General features: G+C 38.6%; 6 protein-coding genes across 8 annotated transcripts; 4 read left to right on the top strand and 2 right to left on the bottom strand.

Annotated features, from left to right (window-relative positions):
• Nucleotides 1-270: 270 nt before the first annotated feature.
• Nucleotides 271-3,081, bottom strand: LOC110848482. Its single transcript, XM_022095711.2, has 11 exons — nucleotides 2,925-3,081; nucleotides 2,620-2,860; nucleotides 2,286-2,551; nucleotides 2,155-2,211; nucleotides 2,029-2,083; nucleotides 1,793-1,923; nucleotides 1,460-1,719; nucleotides 1,296-1,383; nucleotides 1,172-1,219; nucleotides 910-1,104; nucleotides 271-850 (listed from the first exon to the last, which is right to left on the bottom strand). The coding sequence occupies exons 1-11, from the start codon at nucleotides 2,975-2,977 to the stop codon at nucleotides 496-498; spliced, it is 1,749 nt and encodes a 582-aa protein (XP_021951403.1). The 5' UTR covers nucleotides 2,978-3,081; the 3' UTR covers nucleotides 271-495.
• An 854-nt stretch (nucleotides 3,082-3,935) lies between these two features.
• LOC110849045 (putative inorganic phosphate cotransporter) lies at nucleotides 3,936-6,684 on the top strand. Its single transcript, XM_035851239.1, has 12 exons — nucleotides 3,936-4,145; nucleotides 4,215-4,580; nucleotides 4,645-4,886; nucleotides 4,970-5,057; nucleotides 5,153-5,370; nucleotides 5,436-5,594; nucleotides 5,667-5,799; nucleotides 5,865-6,020; nucleotides 6,085-6,139; nucleotides 6,205-6,235; nucleotides 6,302-6,495; nucleotides 6,570-6,684. The coding sequence occupies exons 1-12, from the start codon at nucleotides 4,088-4,090 to the stop codon at nucleotides 6,625-6,627; spliced, it is 1,758 nt and encodes a 585-aa protein (XP_035707132.1). The 5' UTR covers nucleotides 3,936-4,087; the 3' UTR covers nucleotides 6,628-6,684.
• Nucleotides 6,685-6,809: 125 nt separating this feature from the next.
• On the top strand, nucleotides 6,810-10,837 carry LOC110848169 (putative sodium-coupled neutral amino acid transporter 10). Its single transcript, XM_022095312.2, has 14 exons — nucleotides 6,810-6,962; nucleotides 7,072-7,309; nucleotides 7,385-7,502; nucleotides 7,577-7,672; nucleotides 7,762-7,839; nucleotides 7,910-8,016; nucleotides 8,093-8,214; nucleotides 8,291-8,379; nucleotides 8,462-8,521; nucleotides 8,595-8,706; nucleotides 8,772-9,036; nucleotides 9,122-9,299; nucleotides 9,377-9,895; nucleotides 9,974-10,837. Exons 2-14 carry the CDS (start codon nucleotides 7,229-7,231, stop codon nucleotides 10,756-10,758), a joined length of 2,610 nt encoding a protein of 869 aa, XP_021951004.1. The 5' UTR covers nucleotides 6,810-6,962; nucleotides 7,072-7,228; the 3' UTR covers nucleotides 10,759-10,837.
• Nucleotides 10,836-15,819, bottom strand: LOC110848170. 3 transcript variants are annotated; one of them, XM_022095313.2, is made up of 10 exons: nucleotides 14,625-15,819; nucleotides 13,819-14,557; nucleotides 13,519-13,736; nucleotides 13,295-13,433; nucleotides 13,011-13,137; nucleotides 12,909-12,919; nucleotides 12,700-12,802; nucleotides 12,579-12,626; nucleotides 12,169-12,478; nucleotides 10,836-12,075 (listed from the first exon to the last, which is right to left on the bottom strand). In XM_022095313.2, exons 2-10 carry the CDS (start codon nucleotides 14,333-14,335, stop codon nucleotides 11,671-11,673), a joined length of 1,878 nt encoding a protein of 625 aa, XP_021951005.1. In that variant the 5' UTR covers nucleotides 14,336-14,557; nucleotides 14,625-15,819; the 3' UTR covers nucleotides 10,836-11,670. The 3 variants fall into 3 exon arrangements, with proteins under 3 accessions (XP_021951005.1, XP_021951007.1, XP_021951006.1); XM_022095315.2 differs by having other exon boundaries at nucleotides 13,525-13,736; XM_022095314.2 differs by having other exon boundaries at nucleotides 13,819-14,554.
• Nucleotides 15,820-15,999: 180 nt separating this feature from the next.
• LOC110849044 (phospholipid-transporting ATPase IB) lies at nucleotides 16,000-20,235 on the top strand. Its single transcript, XM_035851381.1, has 9 exons — nucleotides 16,000-16,725; nucleotides 16,803-16,939; nucleotides 17,011-18,020; nucleotides 18,062-18,761; nucleotides 18,839-18,921; nucleotides 18,984-19,012; nucleotides 19,092-19,125; nucleotides 19,224-20,165; nucleotides 20,216-20,235. The coding sequence occupies exons 1-9, from the start codon at nucleotides 16,000-16,002 to the stop codon at nucleotides 20,233-20,235; spliced, it is 3,681 nt and encodes a 1,226-aa protein (XP_035707274.1).
• Nucleotides 20,138-21,045, top strand: LOC118435211. Its single transcript, XM_035850808.1, has 3 exons — nucleotides 20,138-20,488; nucleotides 20,595-20,842; nucleotides 20,919-21,045. Exons 1-2 carry the CDS (start codon nucleotides 20,252-20,254, stop codon nucleotides 20,811-20,813), a joined length of 456 nt encoding a protein of 151 aa, XP_035706701.1. The 5' UTR covers nucleotides 20,138-20,251; the 3' UTR covers nucleotides 20,814-20,842; nucleotides 20,919-21,045.
• Nucleotides 21,046-22,085: the final 1,040 nt, after the last annotated feature.

Below are 22,085 nucleotides of genomic sequence, written 5' to 3'. Positions count from 1 at the left end.
AAATTTTATTGATTATTTTTCATCTATTTTATATTTATCTTCTTGTTGAAGAAAAAAATCAAAATTTTTATCTCCTAACTATGTAAGCCTAAAAATTACCGATTTTTAGGTGCATTAATATCTTCATATTGTTAAAAACGAAAGGCGGTGAACATTTTTCAAAATCGCCATTTGAATACATGGAGGAAGGGAAAGTTGAGACACAACAATTCAAACAAAAAACCCCGCATCAGCCAGCATGCTATTCCGCCTTAATTGCCGACCTATGAATTTGCAAACAGTGTAATCATCATTTCGCATAATATTTTTGCATACATGTAAAACAACCTAAAATTCTGGGCTGTAATGTGACAAGTTTGTGCTTGATCAATAATTATACTATTTAATTTTGCTTAGCTAGTTTTGAGCATGTAATTACTTAATAATTATGTAATTTTAAATAAATCAATTAAATTAAGTAATGATTCCGTTAATTTCGCATTATACGAGATATTGCTAAGTCGATGTTTTGAAAGGAATAGCGAAGTATTCCGTTTCGGTGAGCAGATTTTGTGGATCTGCTCTGACTTCTGGGCTTATCAGCTTCACCGTAACTGCCCAACTGCCCTCATCTGCGGAAATGCTGAATAAGTCGTTGTACTGGGATTGTTCCGTGCCATTCAGAGCCCATCGTATTTCCAACCGTTCTCCAACCACTTCATTTCCTGGGGCTCGTAATTGACCCAAACGAAGGGTTTGGACTTCAACAGGCAGTGGAGCTGATGCTCCCGGAGCGACAATTACAGCATCGATGAGAGAAATTCGCTGAAGAAACTGTGACCAAATCCCTTCCTGGCAGACGGAACAAAATCTAGACATGCAAAAAACAAGCATTATTGAATTCCAAAATACACTTTATGAATTTCTTACTTGTTATGCGTCATGTTTCTCATCAAGCAACCCGCATTCGTTGGACGAAAGGTCTTGGCCCCTCGGTAGTCAAAGGTCGGATAGGCTGACACGTGCTCATTATCAATCACAAATTCTGCCTCACTTCCAAACTCGTGGAGGTCAACTGACGCCACCATTCGTTGAATGGAGGGATGAGTCGGTACCGTCTTAGATCTGCATACGTATCACCGAGTTATTTTATTACTTGTGCTTATAATTACTGCTTATTTATTAATTAGACCTGATGGTGAGGATATGACTTCCCGGAGTGAATCCACGAGGATTAAACCTTAAATAAAATCCCATTTTAATAGGCTAACTCTACTAAAAATTTAAGAAAATCATGAAATTTAATTCGAATATACCACTCGTAAAACTCACGATCATCCGAACCCAGACTGGTCCAAGGGAGAGGTTCACCATCGATAGCAAATTCCAGTGAGTCCGCCTCCCCTGTGGATAGCGGAGAATTATGTATTGACGACAATTAGGAAATTCTCAGGCGAATACAAATTTTGTGATATGCAACCTGCCGCTGTCACTGAGATGGTCATGAACCATCGGCTATACGCTCCGTCAGAATTGAACGTTAGCGACACGTTGGTCTGGGCAAGGTCGACCCAGAGATATTCCAGCAATCGGTACGCGACCCGTTCTTCTCGAGCCGTCGAGGTCAACCAGGGCGTCCATCCTAACGAATTTACAGCTCTGGCAGCATTGACGCCCGAGTAGACACTTCCACCGTCATATTCCTCACCTACATCGGCAAAATTGTGGCCCATTTCGTGCCTATTTATTCAAATATAAATTATTTCTCTTCGAAACACTATACAATTTTGGAATACATCTTTTCAATTTTTACCTCAGGACGACAGTGCCAGTTCGATTGGATCTTGTTGAGATGACAAATTCACCTCCAAGACCACCGTAAAAGTCATCGTTTCCGATAAGACTGGGATACTCACATCCAGAGGCTCCGGTTAATTGGCAGACCTAAGATGGGTCAATGTTCGTCATCAACTATTCATATTCCAAGCTCATTGGATTCAATTCTGATATATTGATGAGTCATCAATGATGACCACTGATGTGACTCACCTGCCGAGCATACTGAGGGTTTCCTGGATAAATTGCTCTTAATTGGCCAGCCTGTCTGTATTTTTAATAAATCGGAATTATAACTCGTCAACGGAGTAAATCAACCGTCATTATCAACAGAATTACCTGTACAATCTGAACGGGGTGTTTATAGCTCCATCATAACCAATCCCAGACTCCACACTTAATTAATATCATATTTTCAAATTTACTTACAATTTAAGTATTTTACTCAATTTTATATATTAAAAATGTACCTGGCTACAAAGACGGCCCAGATGTTGAAGAGGGGAAGGTACGAGCGGAACGTTGCCCCCTCAAACATGTCAGTCACCAGACGGTCAATATCATCAAAAAACTCCTGTCGTTCTTCTGCTTGGTATCCATCTCCCATAAAAACTACATCAATTCTGTTGGTCTGATCTCCACCGTCCACAATTTTGACAACTTCTGGTGATTGTTTTGGGCTGAATACGATAGGAGCAAGGGTTTTGGTCGATTTGCATAATTTTTCAACATGGATCTGAAACAAAGCAGTTATATAATATAATTTAGTTGCAATTAAATTATATATAAATGTGTATATCTCACTTCTAAGATGCTTAAACTTTTTGCGTAAATTTCGACAATTTTTGAGCTATCGATGTCATCTGGATGTTGCTGGATGGGTCCGTCCGCGGGGGGTGGAATCACTGCGGGTCGAACTTTGACCAGTAGTGCATTTTCGTCTTCACTCTGTAACCCCTTGAATTTTCTGAGCGTCTCTTGGTCAAGAATTGTGCAACTTCCTGTCACCCCGTCCTGGTGAAGTTTCATAAAGTGCACCTCTCCCCTGCAGCATGGAAATATTTTTTTATATTGATAACCTAGAATTTATGGTATGCGAGTTAACTTACGATGTGACAATTGCACACGCCAACAGGAAACCTATTGTAAGTACGAGTCTCATTTTAGTAATATTTTTCTTATATTGATGGAAACAGTGTGAGACCAAACTCTGCAGGATAACTGAAATCTAGACTTTTTATTCACACTCGTTATTAATACAATTCTTCCACATGTACTCATAATTTCGATAATCAATCGATCATTGTTAACCCAATCCTCTTATCTGGCTGAGAGAGTTGAGCTTAATCGCATAGATAATTCTCGACAAATGTGTAACTACTTTACATATTTACATACTAAAAAGTTCCCGTAATTTTTATTATCCAAACTAGATCGATCAGTGACCAATGTATATATTCAATCATTGTCCATGTATATCTATTTAATAAAGAGGGTATATGTACATACAAATATATACATTCTTTTACACTGGCGACTATGTATGCCTTAAAACTTTTAACATTTTACATAACTTTTTTTAGCTGGATTACTTATCATCATTTGTTTCAACTTAAAATTTTAATTTCCCAAATTCCCAGATGCTTAAGACATGAAATCTTTCCCCATTTATGGAATACAAATCTGGAAATACAAATCTGGAAATACAAAAGCTACGTGAAAATTTTGTAATTCCAATTCTCCGGTTGTTGACTCATCATTGTCAATTATTATTAGATTGAGGTTAAATCGTTTAAAACCGATTAGTATGCAGAGTCGAATTTCAACATGTCAAGTAAATATATTACGCAATACTCTGCACAATTCAATTCATTGCAGACAGTCGCCCCACATAGTTTTAAAATTACATGCTCAGCATACAAATGCATTACACTCTAATGGATGGATTTTCAATTTTACACAAAAATATTTAAGCACGTTTTTAAAAATTTGAGCACGGATTTGATTTGATGTTATGTATGGCAATATATAGAATAATTTATTAAGTTCCAAAATATCGAGTGCAAATGAATACTCTTAACTTAAGATCAAATATGTATGTTGGATGCAGTGATAACTGGTACATCGTACGTCGTCATACTTAAAATTCAAGCTAGTTTTAAGCAGAACAAATCAAGATGATGAGTGAATTTTCTATAAAAGTTACACGACAAACTTGTCACTTTAAGTGCAACGACATTACAGAGAAGTTTAATTTTATCCCTCATATATTATGTCACCTACAGAGCATAGTTTTTGTGACCCAATATCTTTTGATACTCGACCAAAGGGTAAGAATATCAATCACTAAAATTAGTCAGATTTTACACCCCAAAATTTGCAAGAATATTTATGTCAAGGTATTGGAAGACGCCATGTCCTCGCAATTTTGGGGTTCGTCGCGTTTGCACTCTCATACTCGATGCGATTCAATCTCTCCATTGCGATCGTGGCGATGGTCAAGAGTTCCAACACGATCAAACCTACGCAACCCGTTGATGACATTATGTTCGAAAAGGATATCTGTACAAGAAATTTGGTTTTGCACAACCACCAAATCCCTCAAACCAATAATCTCACTAAGGCGGATGACGAAATGTACTTGGTCATTCCGATAAGTTCCGATAATGATACGGGCAGGAACAAATATTCATTTGGGGACGATGCTCAAAAACCCCAAAATTTCGGACCTGCAGGAAACAATGGAAATGTGACAAGTGTCAACGGTAATTTTACGGTCTACAAATCACCCAATTAACATGGTAAATAATTTCATATCTTGTTGAATAGAAGACGACGGAGAATTCGATTGGTCCGAGGCGGAACAAGGTTTTATATTGGGATCATTCTTCTGGGGTTATCTTATTACTCAAATTCCAGGGGGATGGATGGGGCACAAATTCGGGGGCAAATGGCCAGTTGGTATTGGGCTGTTTGTGACAGCTTTGCTCGCTATAATAACTCCAGCAACGGCAAGGTGGGGAGGATTTCAAGCTATCGTAATGGTCAGGATTTTACAAGGGCTTGCTGGGGTACTAGATTGAGAACTTCATACAATACAAAATAATCGTTTAGAAATTTTGTGAATTTTTGAAAGATTAAAATCTGATTTTAGGGAATCACAGTACCTTGCATGCATACGCTTTTAGCCCGATGGATCCCTCCCAATGAACGGGGACAACTTACAGCCTTAGTTTATGCAGGTACATAAGTATAATAAATGTGCATTTACTTATTAAAATATATGATACAATTAACCCTGCCTTCCTTCATCGCTGACATACTTTGTAATGCACAGGAATGTCATTTGGGACCGCATTGTCCTTGATAAGCAGCGGTTATATCATCCACTACCTGGGATGGCCCTTCGTCTTTTACATTACAGGTGGAGCTACCATTTTGTGGTTTCTTCTCTGGTCATTTCTGGTCTATAATAGTCCCTCGGAGCATCCTCACATAAATTCGACAGAGTTAAAATTCATTCAGAATGCAATTCAAGGCTACTCCGATGGGGAGGTATATAAATCCGTATTTATAAATATTCCATTTTCATACGTTGAATAAAATTCTATGCTTTATAGGTTTCCAAACCAAGACGTCCTCCTTGGGGCAAGATTATCCGCTCGTCCCCCTTTTGGGCTATCGTCTTTGGCCAACTCACCGAAACATGGGGCCTTTACACTATCATGTCTGAATTACCAACCTATATGAAAACTGTGTTACATTATGACATAAAAGAGGTATTGATAAATTACATAAATTTGCAGATGCTGCGTAATCCAATTAGTCAATGTTTTCTACAAAATATTTAGAATTCCCTTCTATCTGCCCTTCCACATTTCCTCACGTGGTGCGTTGGATTAACAGTACCAAGAGTTGGAGATTTTCTCATCAAACGACGCTATGCCAGAGTCGGTACTGTCCGAAAATTGTGTAACACGATTGGTACATATGAAAACCTTTTCATCAAATTTTTTGTAGCGGATTTCTCCTACGAATTTGATTTGCAGGAATGTGGGGATCTGCTGCCGCTCTGCTTGGCGTGGCTTACGCCGGATGTGACAGGACCATCACGGTCACATTACTCAGCGTGGGCATCGCCGCTACTGGTGGAATCTTGGGAGGAGTTTTAGTCAATTTGATCGACATTGCGCCGAACTTTGCGGGTTTAAAAAATTTATTAAAAAAATAATGCACAACTTTAAAAAAAAATTTAAATTTAAAATTTAGGAATCCTGATGGGCATAACTAATAGTGCTGGTACAATACCTGGATTTCTAGCGCCGTAATTTTGATTTATATTTTAATAAAGACTAATAATTATGATGATAATATCAATTTTGATGGTAGGTGGGTGGCCGGGATCATCATCGATAACGATGTACGTACAGTGACCTAATATTTATGTTGATTCACTAAACCTTTGATTAAAATTATTTATATGCAGCCATCCCTTAATCATTGGAGACTCGTATTCATGATTACGGCAGGAATTTCATTCACTGGAAATTTACTTTTTCTTCTGCTATCATCTGGTGAAGAACAACCTTGGAATAATTATGACGAGAATGAAGACGATTCGATAACAAACCAAAATGATGTCATTAATATGACTGAAATTGACCTCACAAAATTTTATTCGTGAGTGGTTGATACTTGATTAATTACAAATTATGATATTTTTTAATGCATGACCATTCTCAATTAATATACAGGCTACCAGTCCCAGATGTTGCACCATCATCGCCAGAAAATATTAGTATCCACGATTAATAAGAAATAATTAATTGAGAAGTGTTTTGCATAAACTGAGCTAATAAATACTTTGCGAATTCATTAATTTCATACATGATAACATGTTAGCATTTTCATGCAAAAAATTTATTGCTATTGCCCACGACGAGTATCACATTGACCCGTTGACGTTAAAAAATTTTGCCGTGTTTTCATTTCACATTTTCCACATCGACATAGGTATTCATCAAAAACATCGTCCCGGAAGTGTCGCAAAGTCAAAATATATTTTATTTTATCTGCACCACGTCAAGTAATTTTACTCTGTGAAACTTGAAGACAATCCAATAAGGTGAAATCCCTTGCAAATAAAGGTATAAAAATGTATAGTCCTTTAAAGTTTATAAGTTGGTTTAATATCAAAATATTTACGATATTACGAATCGTAATTTACGATTGTTTATTTTTATAATATGGTTGCAGAATTTAGAAAAAGACAAACAGGCGGACTGGAGAGCAAAAAGGAAACCGGAAATGACCATCAGAAGGGTCACGGGTCAAGGTATTGGGTAGAGGACATCTCCGGATCTGGATTTATAGACATTTATTAAACTGAACGGAGCAACCAAGCACAATTAAGATGGTCTCCAAACAAACGGTCACTCTTGCTAATAGCATTGTGGGGGTTAGCGTCTTAGCTATGCCGTTCTGCTTTAAACAGGTAAGTGAGCTCCTATTTTTCAATTACTGAGACGGATGAATGGATGTTTTAAGCCTTGGTCATCAATTTATACAGTGTGGTATAATCCTTGCGACATTGATGCTTATCCTGAGCGCCGTTATTACTCGAACGGTGTGTTATTTCCTTCTGAAAGCAGGAACCATCACGAGGAGACGTAATTATGAAATGCTTGGTAATATTAAATTTTTTTACATCATTTTTATTCATACTCTTACAAAACCTAATTGTTTACTTGGCTGTTTTTAGCGTGGCACACGTTCGGGTCGGGTGGAAAATTCATAGTTGAAATTAGCATTATCGGATTTCTGATTGGAACGTTGATTGCATTTTTTGTTGTGATTGGTAGGGAATTAATTTTTAATTAATTAATTATTTAGTATTATAATTTTTTTAAGGTGACCTTAAAACTTTAACCTTGACCTGTTTTTAAGGTGACCTTGGTCCGGAAATTGTTTCTGAAGTATTTAACATCGAGGACAAAAATTCCTTGCGCAACATAATTTTGGCTGGTACGTTTGCATATATATTTAATAGATAATAATTATGGTTATTAGCTCTAAAAGTTTTATTCTTTTACAGCTTTGGCACTCTTCGTCGCGTTACCATTAGGACTTCTTCGGAATATTGACAGCCTTAGCAGCGTCTCTACTGCATCCGTTCTATTTTACGTCTTCCTAGTTTTTAAGGTTAGAAAGCATATTAGGAAATTTAATCGTGGTGGTGTGTTGTGCATACACTAATACATTGCGATGTATTGTGTAGATTTTAAGCGAAGGACTTGGACCTTTATTCTCAGGGTCGTACCTGGACAGGATAGACTACTGGAGACCGGCCGGCGTACTTCAATGCATTCCAATTTTATCAATGGCTCTGTCTTGTCAAACGTAACTCAACTGTCAAATACATTTTGCAACTTCACTAACACAATATTCTCACGCACCCTTTTGTTTGGTTTGATAGGCAAATATTTGGAATCTATGAATCTCTGCCGGAACCATCACTGCATAAAATGAATGAAATTGTGAAGCAAGCTGTCACCATTTGCACAGGTTGAAATTCGAACGTTGTTCAATAAAGGGTTATTGTATTTGCGTAAAATTTTTACTAAAAGTTACGGTATTTTTTGTATAGCCTTCTATTTTTGTGTTGGATTTTTTGGCTACATTGCTTTTTGCAATCAAAGTTTCGGAGGTAAAAAGAACTAAAGAATAACTTCGTGATTTTTCAAGAATTTCTCTGAATTAGCATATATATCTTTACTCAGGCAACATCTTGATGACACTCTCATCCAGTTGGACGACACAACTGATTAAATTATGCTTTCTAATGTCTATTGTATTTAGTGTGCCATTAATTGTGTTTCCTTGCCGGTCTAGGTAACTCCCAAACCTATTCCATCAAACCACTGCCATTGTATTTAATTTATATTTTCTCGTTCTAGTCTCAACTCGCTAATTTTTAGAAGGGAACAAATGCATCACAGTTTGCATGACATATCTACAAATTACATTTCCGAAGGAAGACTCAAATTCCTAACGATTCTCATCATTGGATTTTCTCTTGTTGTTGGAATTCTAATTCCCAACATTGAATTAGTATTGGGCCTTGTCGGCTCTACAACTGGCACAGTGATTTGTATAATCTTTCCAAGTATCATGTTTATTCGCGTTACTTCAAAGTTAACCACGGAAAGATTACTTGCTCAAGTACATGATTAATACTGATATACGTTAAATAATCAGTTGGTGTCATTTGTGCCTAATATGCAGTGATTTTTTCATTGTTTTATAGGTAATTTTTTTCACTGGAGTGGTAATGATGGTTGTGTCGACGTATGCCACGCTTTATGCAGTGGAACAAGAACTTGCTGAGGACCCATTGCCTGATCAAGTACGGTTGGCTGAAATCATTAATGACGCAAGAAAAGATGAAATTCAAGCAAATTTTGAAAGCCCTGGTGGTAAAATCGGTACAAATTTAAATATTATTCTCTTGAACGGAAAATTAATTCTGTTAAGTTTCACAATTTTACTTAATACTCAACAGTGGAGATGAGCGAAGATCTCAAGAACAAACTCCACGATCTACAGAAGCTAAAAGACGAACACGATAAGTCTATTAAACCTCAATCCTCCACAGAATCCGGCGTCAGCAGCCCAAAAATTCCCGTGCAACAGATTGATAAAAACGATAAGATTCAAGCGCCTAACGATGTAGCAGATAATAAGGACTTAATTAAACCGGAAAGCGATTTACGTCCTCCTCCCGTGGCCGCTGTGAAACAAGAGGAAAGTAACATCAAAGAAGTTGTTCCACCACCACAACCGAAAGCACCGAGCCAGTCGGAGAAACTTGATCCAAAAGCAGAAAATCAACCGGCTCGAGATACAATGGTAGAGAACCTTCCTGTGCCCAAGGATGACCAGCAAAATAATGATGCGGGGGATAAATCACCGGCTCTAGAGAAAGATGCAGCGGTTGAAATATTGAAAAAGTTGGAAGTACACCAAGAAAATCAGAAAAAACTTTTAGAAGAACAGCGAAAAATATTAGAAGAATTAAAAGGTTTTTAACAATATTTTTATCTTTAAACTACCTATGCATGTAGATTTTCTTACCTTTTGCACAATTTCCAATTTTTAGAACACCATGAACAAGATGTTCACCGACAGCAGCAAAGCGATGTCCAGGACAAAGTAGCACCTCGTGAAGCTGACGAACTAATCAATGCTGTAGCTCGAGAATCTAAAAAAGAAGACGCCATTGACCAGGACACGATTGATAAGAAAGTCGAAGTACTTCAACAAGAGAAATTAATTGAAAAGTTTTATGAAAATATTGAAAAGGAAAAAGAAAACGTCAAAATTATTGAGAAAATAGAAGAAGGTCTCAATAAAGAGATTGTAAAAATTGAGTCTGAACCTAAACTGGAAACAAGGATCAAGTTGCCAGACCCCATCCCAGTCACGGACAACCAACAGCTTCAACAACCGATCGTCGTTGGAGATAGAATTGGACAATTGGTGAACAAAATTGAACCTTCTGCAAATCCAAACATTCCAGATCCACAGATTAAAGTGGTTAAGAATGATGTCGATGCTATTAATCCACCCCCAAAGGATGTGTTAAAATCAGTTAACCTCCAGCAACAAACTCTGGAAAAATCTCCCATAGTCCAACAAAATATGAACCCTCCTCAAAAGCAGGAGACTGTTAATGATGAGCCCCATGACCGAATAAACATAAATATTAAACAAGAACCTCTTGTTGCTGATAAGCATGACACACCCACAGAAACAAAACCAAAAGAACCACTCGAGAAGAAACAACCAGAAGTGCAAGAGAGAAATGCAAGCTCTAAGATACCAAAAAATGAAAAGGTTCCTTCTCTACCACCGATTAAAAAGCCTATTGATCGTGATATTTAATAAAAGTTTTATTGATGGTACTTTCGTGATCTAATCATCTATGCGGAATAAACGGATTATTTTATTTAAAACAAATGTATGTTTGCTTGTGTAGTTCCTTTATTCTTCCCGTTGTGGTTATAATAGTCACAGTATAGTCATAATAATATGGATATATTATTTTATACAGGTTTATAACATTAAACATTATTACTGAAATGTTATAACTGCACATTATGTCTCTACATATAATCTAATAATTATTACACAACCTAAACTTAAGATTAGCAAAAATTAACAATAGTCCTTCCCTAAATATTTATATTTACTGGATAGGTGAGATTGCTCACTTCGTGGCTGTGTTGACTGACAAATTATCCGTGAGAATTATATGCTTCATTGATCATTCCAGGACAAGAACAATATCGATTAATTGTTTCATTTCATTTCATTCAGTACTCGCACGTAGGTACGTAGGTAATCTAGATTATATTACTGGAGGACACTTTTGTTTATTTCTTACCAGTTTTAATTAAAATGGGTTAATAATTAACTCTAGCTGAAGTAAGCAAACTTAAAAAAAACATTGTTATCAGCCGTATCCAATTCCGATATCGTAGTATTATAATCTATGTTCCTTTTAAATCTTAGTTAGGAATGGGTAATCCGATCCGAGTTTAAATGGTCGGATCGGATCGGATCGGATTGTTCAATGCTTTAGTAAATACTCGGATCAATCCGTCGGATCGGATTACCCATTCCTAATCTTAGTAGTATACTTAGCTGAATTCAAAAATAATTGTATCATCTTCTTCACTTGTAGCGTTTATTATTACCAGTTCACTAACTTTTATACGAGAAGTTGCAGCAGGGAAAAGGGATAAATCATCATAGCTGCGCTTCTTCTTCTTTGAATAAGTCTGACTTCATATGTCAATCCTTGTTACACTGGCTCATTAAAATTTGCTGCTCCTCGTGCACAGTTGGACTTCTTCTGGAAAGAATTCCGGGCTTGATAATATTTCTAGAAGATTGAGAGGGAGAGATTGATGACGACGAGGAGGTGGAACAAGGTGGTGGGAGTGGCTGTGACGACGGAGCGGAAAATGAGGCAGACCTTGGTCGTGCCAAGTTGGGATTCAAGTGGTGGATCAGATACGGATTTCTTGGGGGTGTCTTGGGGTTGCAGTAAGTCATGGCACGACTCCTGGCTCCACTGGCACCGCCGCTTCCAGGGTTATGCGGCGAGGTAATTGACAAACTGGACAAATTAGCTAACAAGTCGTCAACTTCTTGGGGAGTTTGGCTGAGTGTAAGTCTGTTGGCGAACTCGTTGAGCTAAGTAATTTATGAAAATTTTTTAAAAGATATTATTAATTAAATGTAGATATGTACATTATGCAGACATATAATATTTAGTTTTATAATTACCAATTCAGCTTCCAAATCCTGACCCTTTTTCTGTAAGTACTCGGTCATCATTTCAATAATTTGTTGGACTTCCTTCTTTACACGAAGGGCATCCTCATTACCGGACTTTGCACATTGCATGATTAGTTTCAATTTGGATTGTGCCAATTGGAGTGGGTTGCGCCCGTTATTGTCTAAGGTGCTAACATCTGTTCCAGCTCTGAGTAGGTCAGTGACCACGTCAAAGTGATTAGTGCATGCAGAAAGGTGTAGCGGGGTGTTCCCCACAGAATCTTTTTGATTTGGATTAGCTCCATGTTGCAACAATAGCCTGAAATAATAATCAGTCACGTTAGCATTTTAATTTTAAAAACCTGTTCACACATTCTGAAAAATACAACTTGGTATTTAGCTGAGAGACATTATATTACCTGACAATTTCGCTGAAACCTTTGCATGCGGCGATATGCAAAGGGGTTCTAATAATTTTAATTAATAAAAATTGAGTATCAGTTATCAGGATGTGTAAAATAAACAGGACATAACTATTACCGTCCTAATTCATCCGCAGCATTGGCATCCACACCACTCCCCAAAAGCTTAAGAACCATCAAATGATTGCCAGCGCTAGTGGAGGTTCTCAGTCGTCTCTCATCTTCAATAAAAGCATAATTATAAATCAAACAAATATTCCTTATTCACATGGATTAAATACGAAATAAATTAAACAACTCGTTATTGTGATTATTTGTAGAACTTACTGTACTCTCTCCTAAAATACGTAAATAAGAACATCATTAGAAAATTGGCCTCATATTATATCAAGCATCAAATAATAAGTTTATATAAATATGCATACACACCTAAGGTTGGACCAGTTATCATAAAGCTTATTGCGAACGACGCGTGTGTGCATCCGGACTTTTTGGTGCAAATCGTGTTGCTCGTAATTATTCTCATACGGAATCAGAGATCTGCAGTCATTAGTACCTAGAAATAAAAGAGAAGACTCAAATTAATTGCTAAATTATTCACTATCTATATAAAATTAAAAAAGTTCATTAAAAAAGAATAGTGAAATAAATTAAATCAACTTCAATATGTTCTCGTATGCCGTCGAAAATTCTATTAAATTAAATCTTATTACTTGGCGAAGTATTTAAAACATTGTATCCGCTCCTGTTTGATCCATCCAGCGAATGGAAGGGCTCCACGCCGAGGAAAGACTGCAGGCCGGCCGGTGGCTCAAAATCACAAACCAATTTCGGAAGCTCCGGGAACTCGAACTGTTCAATGACCAGACACCAGAGAAATGACAAAAAACACTTCATACAAAACAAAACAAAAGGCCAAACTTTAAGTATACTGAACCTTTACAAGTGCTCGGCAGGAGTTTGAATTTGTAGGCGTAGCTGGTGGGACAGGTGGGGGCGAGCAGGCTGAATGGAAAGCAGTGGATTGATGATGATGATGAAGGAGGGAAAATTCCCCCACAGCGTGAGTAAATCCATCCATGGTGGAAGCAGCACGGCAGTGGAGGAACTCGGATGGCTGATACGCAAACTGATTTCCAGAATTATTCAAATGATCTGTGCATAAATATTGGGTTTACGTAATTACTGCTGTATTATTATAATTATCAGGGTATAAATGTGGGCATTGTTTTATTACTAAAGTTGTCCCGTCCGGGGTGGGTCAGAGAAGATGGGAAATCATTCAAAAAAGGAGGCGATGGGGTATAACTTCCTTGTCCCGACGACTCTTGCCGATCCTCATGTTCCTGTTCTTCATTAAAGTCTCGATCCATCGTCATTTCGTCCATGTCTCCACCACCACCGCCGTCGTCCTCTTCTAGCTCACAGTCTTCTGCTGGGTCTCCTTGCATTCCGTCCAAACTGTCGGAAGAAAATTCGTTCCCACCACCAACATCATCTAGGAAGAGATCAGATCCACAAATGTTTGGGGAGGTGGGCGGAGGGGGTGGAGGAGGAACATCCTTCTCATCCGAGCCAGGACTTTGGTTTGGGAATTGGTTCAGTCCAGATTCAAAAGACGAAGAGTGGCGACAGTCCTCTAGAGAGATTGGGTCACCCATCTCGTTAATCACATTTACATTTATGCTAATGTCGTCCAAGTCATTGCTTTCATTGCCAGTTTCCACCCCAGAATCGGTTCCAGCAGTGGCCATCTGGTTGATCACTAAAATATTCCTGAGAGACTCTTGTAAGTTTATGTTGCACTTTTATCTTGGCAGATCATTGACGAAATAAGGTGCTGTTATGGAAGTAGAATTCGAATATCAATCGAATTTTACTATTTTTGGCTTCTTTTAGTAATCTTGATTTTTGGTTGTATTATGACAAGAAAAGGTGGTCTTGGATTGTCCTAGTGGGAGATTTTGATCGTTCTTCTGAAATTAAGCACAACCATTAATTAACTTATCACAAAAAATGATAAATATTGAACGACTAACTTACACCACAGTCAAATCCTTTTGATGCATGATATTGCACTCGTTACACATCTTCTAGATCATCTCCTTTAACGAATTGACTAATACAAATATTTCTATCATAATTCTTCTTAATCACCATTCTCCTTATCTTGATTTCGTCTAATGTGAACATTGTCAAGCATTATCTCACGTAACATGCACCACTATTCAACGTCACTAATACATAATACGAGATGAGACGACTTCATCAAACATCACCAGCACTTGGAAAATAATACCACTTAAAACTCTTCCTAATTTCATTCGTTTCAAAATTTCAATCCAAAATTTTTAACCCCACACAAAACAAACTATATCGGATCATACTTACTTCGTTCGTGGGCCGACCGACTACGTGCCCGTCATGCAATGCATTGATTGACCACTACTTCTTTCATACTACAAATCTTTATTTTTCAGTTCATTTAACCCTCAAATTGGTGACGATAATAAGTGAATGAATTTGCGAGAGAATGTAAAAATAACTAGCTTATAAATAAATGTAGGTTGGTTAAAAGTTTAACTAGTTCTTCTCATGTTAGATCGAGCAAGAGATAGATTGGTTGGTGGTGGAAGAAGTGGTTCTCATAATTTCTTCTGGTGGTGCGTGATGGTGGTTCCGAGAGGTTGATTTCACCTCAGCCCGCTTTTCCCCACCGGAGCAGAGTGAGAGAGAGCATGTCCCATTTTGGGGGCCCGATTTTCTATGAAATCGCACAACTCACTTTGGCATATAAAATTTGCAAAATTGCTACTAGGGCGATTTATCTTCATAATTTGCAAAATAAATAAAGCACTTATCTATTTATGAGATGATATGTCGTCATCACAGGTAGCAGTAGTTTGATTAGTAAGTACAAATAAAATTGGAAGCTAATCCGGCCATGGCGTCACATCAGCTTTAAATTCTGTCGGCTTCGGTAATTAGTGAAGATGATGAGAAGATATTAAAAGTTGGGTACGGATTTTGATGTGTAATGTATCTCATGATGGTACTGATTCAGTAATGTGGCCAATTATTATTCCGTGAGAATTGAAGGCGAGCTATTTAACTTTGTACATGAAAATTGAGAATGTATCACAAAATGCATACTATCCCCGTACTTAGGCTTTGCACCTCATTTGCATAAATCTCAATAGCCCATTTTCGGCGATACGAGCTTTCCATGTTGAATAAACTCTATGGCTCTCGCGAATGCGTTAAAATATGCAAATGAGGTGCAAGTGCTGAGTGCGAGGATAGTACGCCAAAATCCGTAGTTGACTCTTAAAATTTCAGTAAACTTTTAACATGATGCGGTCACTCTGCCCAACCACTGTTAAATTTATCTTGTTGAATATAGTACAAGAGGAACATTATGACCACACCACACCGTAGAAAGACAATACCGGAATCCACCACTTCCTTACTCCAGCCCCACCATGACCATCCCGTATTATATTCAGACCACCAAATTGTCGAGAGTGCGGGGAGCGCCCCTGCCGCACCCGATATTCCCGACGTCGTTATTGTTGGGAAACATCAAAATCCAGACCAAGCACTCACGGGCGACGAATCCGTCGTAGAATCCGTCACAAATACCGCAACCGAAGAAGAATCCTCATCCGCAAAGAAAAAGAAAAAGAAACAACCTAAAAAACCACAAAAGACACGTGTCGTAATGCTGTCGTACAAACAAAGAGAGAAATTCGACAATAATAATGTCAATACGTCGAAATATAGCATTTTCACCTTCCTCCCATATTTCCTGTATGAACAGTTTCGCCGGGCGTCCAACATATTCTTTTTAGCTATGGCACTTCTTCAGCAAATTGACGATGTGTCCCCAACAGGACGCTACACAACCGCAATGCCACTTGCCGTCATAGTCATGGTCTCTGCGATAAAGGAGATCATCGAGGATGTGAAGCGTCACAAAGCGGACGATAACACGAATAATCAGATAGTCGAAGTCCTAAAAGGGGACAATTTTGAGCCAACAAAGTGGAAAGATGTTGTAGTTGGGGATTTAGTCCGGTTGGAAAATGAAGCTTTCGTCCCCGCAGATTTGGTTGTCTTTTCAACGAGTGAAGCTCTCGGAATGGTAATGACAAGACCTAATAAAATGATAACAATTATTATTTAAATTAATTAAATTGCTGTTAATTAAATTTTCACCAGTGCTATATTGAAACAGCTAATTTGGATGGAGAAACGAATCTCAAACTGAGACAAGCTCTCCCAAAAACAGCAACAATTCAGGAGGCCCAAGATTTCCTAAATGTCAAGGGATATATCGAGTGTGGGGTTCCAAACAGGTTTGCAAATTCATCTATTAGCTCGCCTTTACCTTAATCAATCACTATCTAAAACTATCTATTTGCGACAGAATGATTTACGACTTCGCTGGTAGCCTTCACCTCGAATCGGAAAAAGATATCCTTTCCCTCGGTCCGGACCAGTTAGTCCTTCGTGGAGCAAAACTCCGCAACACGAAGTGGATCATTGGTCAAGCCATTTACACTGGACATGATACAAAACTCATGAAAAACTCGACCAAAGCCCCCCTCAAGAGATCCACCCTAGATAAGGCGACCAACGTCCAAATCGCCCTCCTCTTTGTCGCCCTTATCATAATCTCGGCCATATCCGCCATATTCTTTACCGAATTCCCACCGCCTGACTACATAGGGGCCAAAGAGCTGACTGAAATGCAAGAGTTTCTCCAATTCTTGACCTTCCTCCTTCTTTACAACAACCTCATCCCCATCTCCCTCTCCGTCACCTTAGAATGTGTCCGCTACATGCAGGCCCTCTTCATCAACTGGGACGCCGATCTGTACCATGTCGAATCTAATACGGCTGCACAGGCGAGGACTTCTAACTTAAATGAGGAGCTGGGTCAAATTCGCTATATTTTCTCCGACAAGACGGGAACGCTGACTCGAAACGTGATGGAATTTAAGGGATGCACCGTGGGAGGAGTCCTTTATCCGTACGAAGACCTCTTTCCCAATTCGGCCAAGGGGAGCGTAATGCTTGACACTGTGGAAGCAAATCCGCTTATTCAATCCATCAAGAAGGGAAATGTGGCAGCAGAAGAATTCCTCGTCGCGTTGGCGGTATGTCATTACGTCATTCCGGAAGTGAAGAAGGGGGCCGATGGTGTAGAACAGACCGTGTACAATGCAGCGTCCCCGGACGAAAAGGCATTGGTAGAAGGGGCGCAGAGGTTCGGTTACATGTTCGTGTCAAGATCTCCATCCACGGTTGAAATCTCTGTCCAAGGGAAGTCGAGATACTACCAGGTCCTAAATCTGATAGAGTTTACCTCAACCCGAAAACGGATGACGGTCATCTTACGCTGTCCAGACGGGAAGATTAGGTTATACTGCAAAGGTTCACTTTCACCTCCTCACTTGTCAATTATCTTTAAAAATGACTGAAATATTTATTTAATAGTTATGTATTTTGTCTTATCTTAGGAGCCGACTCCGTCATCCTCGAGACAATTGCCACAAAGTCACAAACGGAGGAAGAAGATCTCCAAACAACAAAAGAACATTTAGACTTTTTTGCAGCGTCTGGTCTAAGAACGTTATGCGTCGGAATTAAAATTTTAAGTGAGGAGGAACACAAGAAATGGGATGTTGACTTTCAAGTCGCCGTGAATTCTGTTATCGATCGGGACGAGGAAGTCAACAAGGCGGCCGAGTTAATCGAGAACAACCTCACTTTGGTGGGTTCCACGGCCATCGAGGATAAATTACAAGACCTCGTACCAGACACGATCGCCTCCTTCCTGGAGGCCGGAATCTCGGTTTGGGTCCTTACGGGAGATAAGCAGGAAACGGCGATCAATATTGGAAACTCTTGTCGTCTAATTACCCCCTCCATGACAGTTTTTATCATAAACCAGAACAATGAAGAGGATACATTGGAATGTATTCAGGCCTTTGCGAATGAGCTCCAGATAGATCTCGAGGCGATGAATGGACAAGGGAAGAAAGCGTATCGAAATATTATTCCTCACAATGCGGCAGTTGTGATTGATGGTCACACCTTATCTTTTGCGTTAGAGGATCGCGTGCGACACAGCTTTTTGTCATTATGTTGCAGTTGTTTGGCTGTAATTGTGTGGTACACAAATTTGATACAACAATTTTTAACCAGTATGGAACTGTGAGAGTGAGTAACTAATTAAAAATTTTGCACAGTCGAGCAGCGCCTATGCAGAAGGCGGAAATTGTCGAGTATGTCACAAAGTTGACAGGAGCTGTTACCCTTGCCATCGGTGATGGTACGTACGTATGTAACGACTTATAATGGAATTAGGATTCATAAAATTAAATGATTTTCTAGGAGCCAATGATGTCGCGATGATCCAAAAGGTAACCAAACGCTAAAAAATGTACGTAAAGTTATCTTTTTGGTTAAGCTTCACAAATTTAATATTCCTTGTCCCGAAAGGCTCACGTCGGTGTTGGCATCTCTGGAAACGAAGGTATCTATTTGAATGTCTTCGATAATGTTATTTTACCGGTGGGCTGCATAATAAGCGCAACAATTATATTACGATTAATATTATAATTCCATCATAAGGCCTCCAAGCAGCCTGCGCCAGTGACTATGCCATCGCCCAATTCTACTACTTGAAGAAACTACTCTTCGTTCATGGGGCATGGAACCACGACAGGATCACGAAAGCGATATTCTACAGTTTCTACAAGAACATTTGCCTCTACATCATCGAGCTGTGGTTTGCCATCTACTCAGCCTGGTCGGGACAAATCCTCTTTGATCGATGGGCCATCACGACGTACAACCTCATTTTCGTCTGCATGCAGCCCCTCGTGATTGGCATTTTTGAGCAAAACTGTTCCATGGAAAACCGAATGCTGTACCCTCTCCTTTACCACGCCACGAGCCATGGGGCCTTTTCTGTTAAGAACTTTTCCATCTGGATGATGTGTGCCATGCTTCATTCTATCTGCCTATTTTGGATCACGAAAGAGTATTTTGCAGACTCCTCTGTCTGGGAGAATGGCAAAGAGGGGAGTTACCTTATTTTGGGGAACAGCATTTACACCTATGTTGTCATTGTGGTTAGTTTGAAGTTGGGCTTGGCGACGAGGGCGTGGACCAAATTTACGCATATTTCTATCTGGGGCTCTATCCTGCTCTGGTTCATATTCCTTGTGGCGTATAGCTTCATGTGGCCAATTACAATCGACATTGGCATAGGCAATGAAATGTATGACATTGTGGAACAGTTGTTTATCTCTCCAATGTTTTGGCTCTGCCTCTTCTTCATCCCGGCAGTGACACTGATACCGGACTTGATTTACTCGTCCGTCATGGGGTCGATATTTGGTGCCATGGGCCCGGATGTTCTGAATATAGAAGAAGAAGAACGACAATCTCCATTACCTGCTGATGGTACTATTGAAGATTCAACAAAGTTGGAAACGGTTCCCCCACCCAGCGAAACAGTAACGACGGCTCCCTCAAAAGCATCGCATGTATCGGCCACTGTTAAAAAAAGTCAGCCCGTTAGTTTGCACTCGACAAAGAGTAAACCTCATGGATCTAAGTCAGGTTCCGGTTCTCCTGAAGTTGTTAAAATCGACATGGAACCATCACGACTGCCAAAAACCAAGGTCAAACCGTCATCTAGTAATGGCCTGGAAGAAGAAAAAGACCTCATGAAAATAATGACCAATGAACTCCAGTCCGTTGGACCAACCATATTAACTTACTTTCCACTCTTTAAAAACATTTCAAAGTGCAACCTGGGATCTCTATCGCACAAAGTGGACGACGATCCGATCGAAGTTTCACGCAGATATAGACCCACAATGATGGAGGTTATCACGGCACAAAACAAACACATAAAACAATAATTCTTAATTTGTATTGAAAACCATCACTGTGGGTCTATATCACGTTATATATTATATTTATGTCTCACAGGTTATCACGGCGATGCACATGCCACAATTTCTTAGAACGAGGAATGACATTTTAGCTTATGAAGCACCGCAAAGAGTATCGTATCGGGATGAATTTACCACAACAGATCCAGAAGGTAACAATCCAGAATCGGATGAAGGACAAGAACAAAAGAAGAACAAATCGGAAAAAGATCCTCGAGACCAGAATGATGATGATCAAGAAGCCAAGGTTGATTGAGTGATCTCATGATCGGTGTGGGTGACTTGGTCCGTGGAGTTAATAAATTACATGAAAATAAATATTGGTATTTCTAATCAAAAAAGTATCTTATCTTTCATTCAGATAACCTGTTTGCGGCATGTGACAGAGAGAAAGCATTCTTCAAAGTCCAACAAAACATTCAGAGCTGCCTTCGTGTTGACAAATTTTTAAATGATTTTTAAAACGTTTATAACTGTTTCGTCTTGACCATCCTTAACTTAAACACTTTGTACAGCAAATTGTGACCAATAAACTACTTTGAAATAATAAAAAATATCACAATTTTTAATTTTTTTTCAGTGGCAAAATAATAGTAAAAAGCAAATTGAGATTTCTCAAATTCCTCAAGAATTCGAGATGTGCCGGCATGCATTTTTTTCACTTGGCTTCCTTCCTTCTTTCTTACAATGCACATGTCAGACATGTTTCGCACGGATCTTGTTGAAACCAGCGCTAAAATATCAATGAACTAAACACAAACAATAGTTAGTATGACATTTGAGCACTTCTGCAGAATTCGTGAAATGGCGAAGGTTTTAAGTTGGAGAACACGCGTATTTTTACCATGCGAAACTATACGGCCGCTTTCCGATTTTCCCCTGCGCTTCTCTTCGCCAGGTCATCCGTTTTCACTCAAAATTGAATTAATTAATTTCCTAACCAAGTTCTCATCCGATTTTTTATATTTGGATTTGACACAATTTTTGAACCTTTTTAATATTTAACATAAAAATTAAGTTGCTATCATTGGAATTTTTTAAGAATTTGTTGAGATTTCAGAATAGTGGATTCGATTTTCCTTTTTTCACATTGCATATTTATATTTGTAAACTTATTTATATATTAGACCATAAAAAACCAAATATACCTAGTTCCCTATGTGTGATAAGGGCTAACATTACACAAAGTCATAAGATTTTTGTCATCAAAATCTTTAAAGCACGCCAAGGGAATAAATAGAAACATCGAATGTATTATTCTGAAACAATTTTGAAAAATAATATCCACTTATAAGTTAGTTGAATCCATTTTAAATATTAAAAAGTGCTCAAAAATTATGTAAAGTCCAAATATAAAAAATCGGATGAGAACTTGGTTAGGAAATTAATTAATTCAATTTTGAGCGAAAACGGATGACCTCGCGAAGAGAAGCGCAGGAGAAAAGCGGAGAGGTGAACTCCATATAGTTTCGCATGGTGAAAATACGCATTTTCGCCAACTTAAAACGTTCGCCATTTCGCGAATTCT

Source organism: Folsomia candida, unplaced genomic scaffold, assembly GCF_002217175.1.
Source record: "Folsomia candida strain VU population unplaced genomic scaffold, ASM221717v1 Fcan01_Sc004, whole genome shotgun sequence".
Classification (NCBI taxonomy): Eukaryota; Metazoa; Arthropoda; class Collembola; order Entomobryomorpha; family Isotomidae; genus Folsomia; species Folsomia candida.
Note: the sequence above shows the minus strand (reverse complement) of the source record. Positions and strands in the feature narration are given on the sequence as shown.

Excerpts from the sequence above, each read along its gene's own strand:
- LOC118435211 (XM_035850808.1), top strand. The coding sequence starts at position 20,252 with ATGGAACCATCACGACTGCCAAAAACCAAGGTCAAACCGTCATCTAGT. Across the intron at positions 20,489-20,594 it reads ATAGACCCACAATGATGGAG|GTTATCACGGCGATGCACAT; the intron begins GTTATCACGGCA and ends TATGTCTCACAG.
- LOC110848169 (XM_022095312.2), top strand. The coding sequence starts at position 7,229 with ATGGTCTCCAAACAAACGGTCACTCTTGCTAATAGCATTGTGGGGGTT. Across the intron at positions 7,503-7,576 it reads ACGTAATTATGAAATGCTTG|CGTGGCACACGTTCGGGTCG; the intron begins GTAATATTAAAT and ends GGCTGTTTTTAG. Across the intron at positions 8,707-8,771 it reads GTGTTTCCTTGCCGGTCTAG|TCTCAACTCGCTAATTTTTA; the intron begins GTAACTCCCAAA and ends TTCTCGTTCTAG.
- LOC110848482 (XM_022095711.2), bottom strand. The coding sequence starts at position 2,977 with ATGAGACTCGTACTTACAATAGGTTTCCTGTTGGCGTGTGCAATTGTC. Across the intron at positions 1,924-2,028 it reads ACCCTCAGTATGCTCGGCAG|GTCTGCCAATTAACCGGAGC; the intron begins GTGAGTCACATC and ends GACCCATCTTAG. Across the intron at positions 1,720-1,792 it reads ACTGGCACTGTCGTCCTGAG|GCACGAAATGGGCCACAATT; the intron begins GTAAAAATTGAA and ends TTGAATAAATAG.
- LOC110849044 (XM_035851381.1), top strand. The coding sequence starts at position 16,000 with ATGACCACACCACACCGTAGAAAGACAATACCGGAATCCACCACTTCC. Across the intron at positions 16,940-17,010 it reads GAGTGTGGGGTTCCAAACAG|AATGATTTACGACTTCGCTG; the intron begins GTTTGCAAATTC and ends TATTTGCGACAG. Across the intron at positions 20,166-20,215 it reads ATCGGCCACTGTTAAAAAAA|TCAGGTTCCGGTTCTCCTGA; the intron begins GTCAGCCCGTTA and ends CATGGATCTAAG.
- LOC110848170 (XM_022095313.2), bottom strand. The coding sequence starts at position 14,335 with ATGGCCACTGCTGGAACCGATTCTGGGGTGGAAACTGGCAATGAAAGC. Across the intron at positions 13,737-13,818 it reads CCCCGGACGGGACAACTTTA|ATCATTTGAATAATTCTGGA; the intron begins GTAATAAAACAA and ends ATTTATGCACAG. Across the intron at positions 13,138-13,294 it reads TGTTTTAAATACTTCGCCAA|GTACTAATGACTGCAGATCT; the intron begins GTAATAAGATTT and ends TTTTATTTCTAG.
- LOC110849045 (XM_035851239.1), top strand. The coding sequence starts at position 4,088 with ATGTCACCTACAGAGCATAGTTTTTGTGACCCAATATCTTTTGATACT. Across the intron at positions 4,887-4,969 it reads TTTTACAAGGGCTTGCTGGG|GGAATCACAGTACCTTGCAT; the intron begins GTACTAGATTGA and ends ATCTGATTTTAG. Across the intron at positions 5,371-5,435 it reads AAGGCTACTCCGATGGGGAG|GTTTCCAAACCAAGACGTCC; the intron begins GTATATAAATCC and ends TATGCTTTATAG.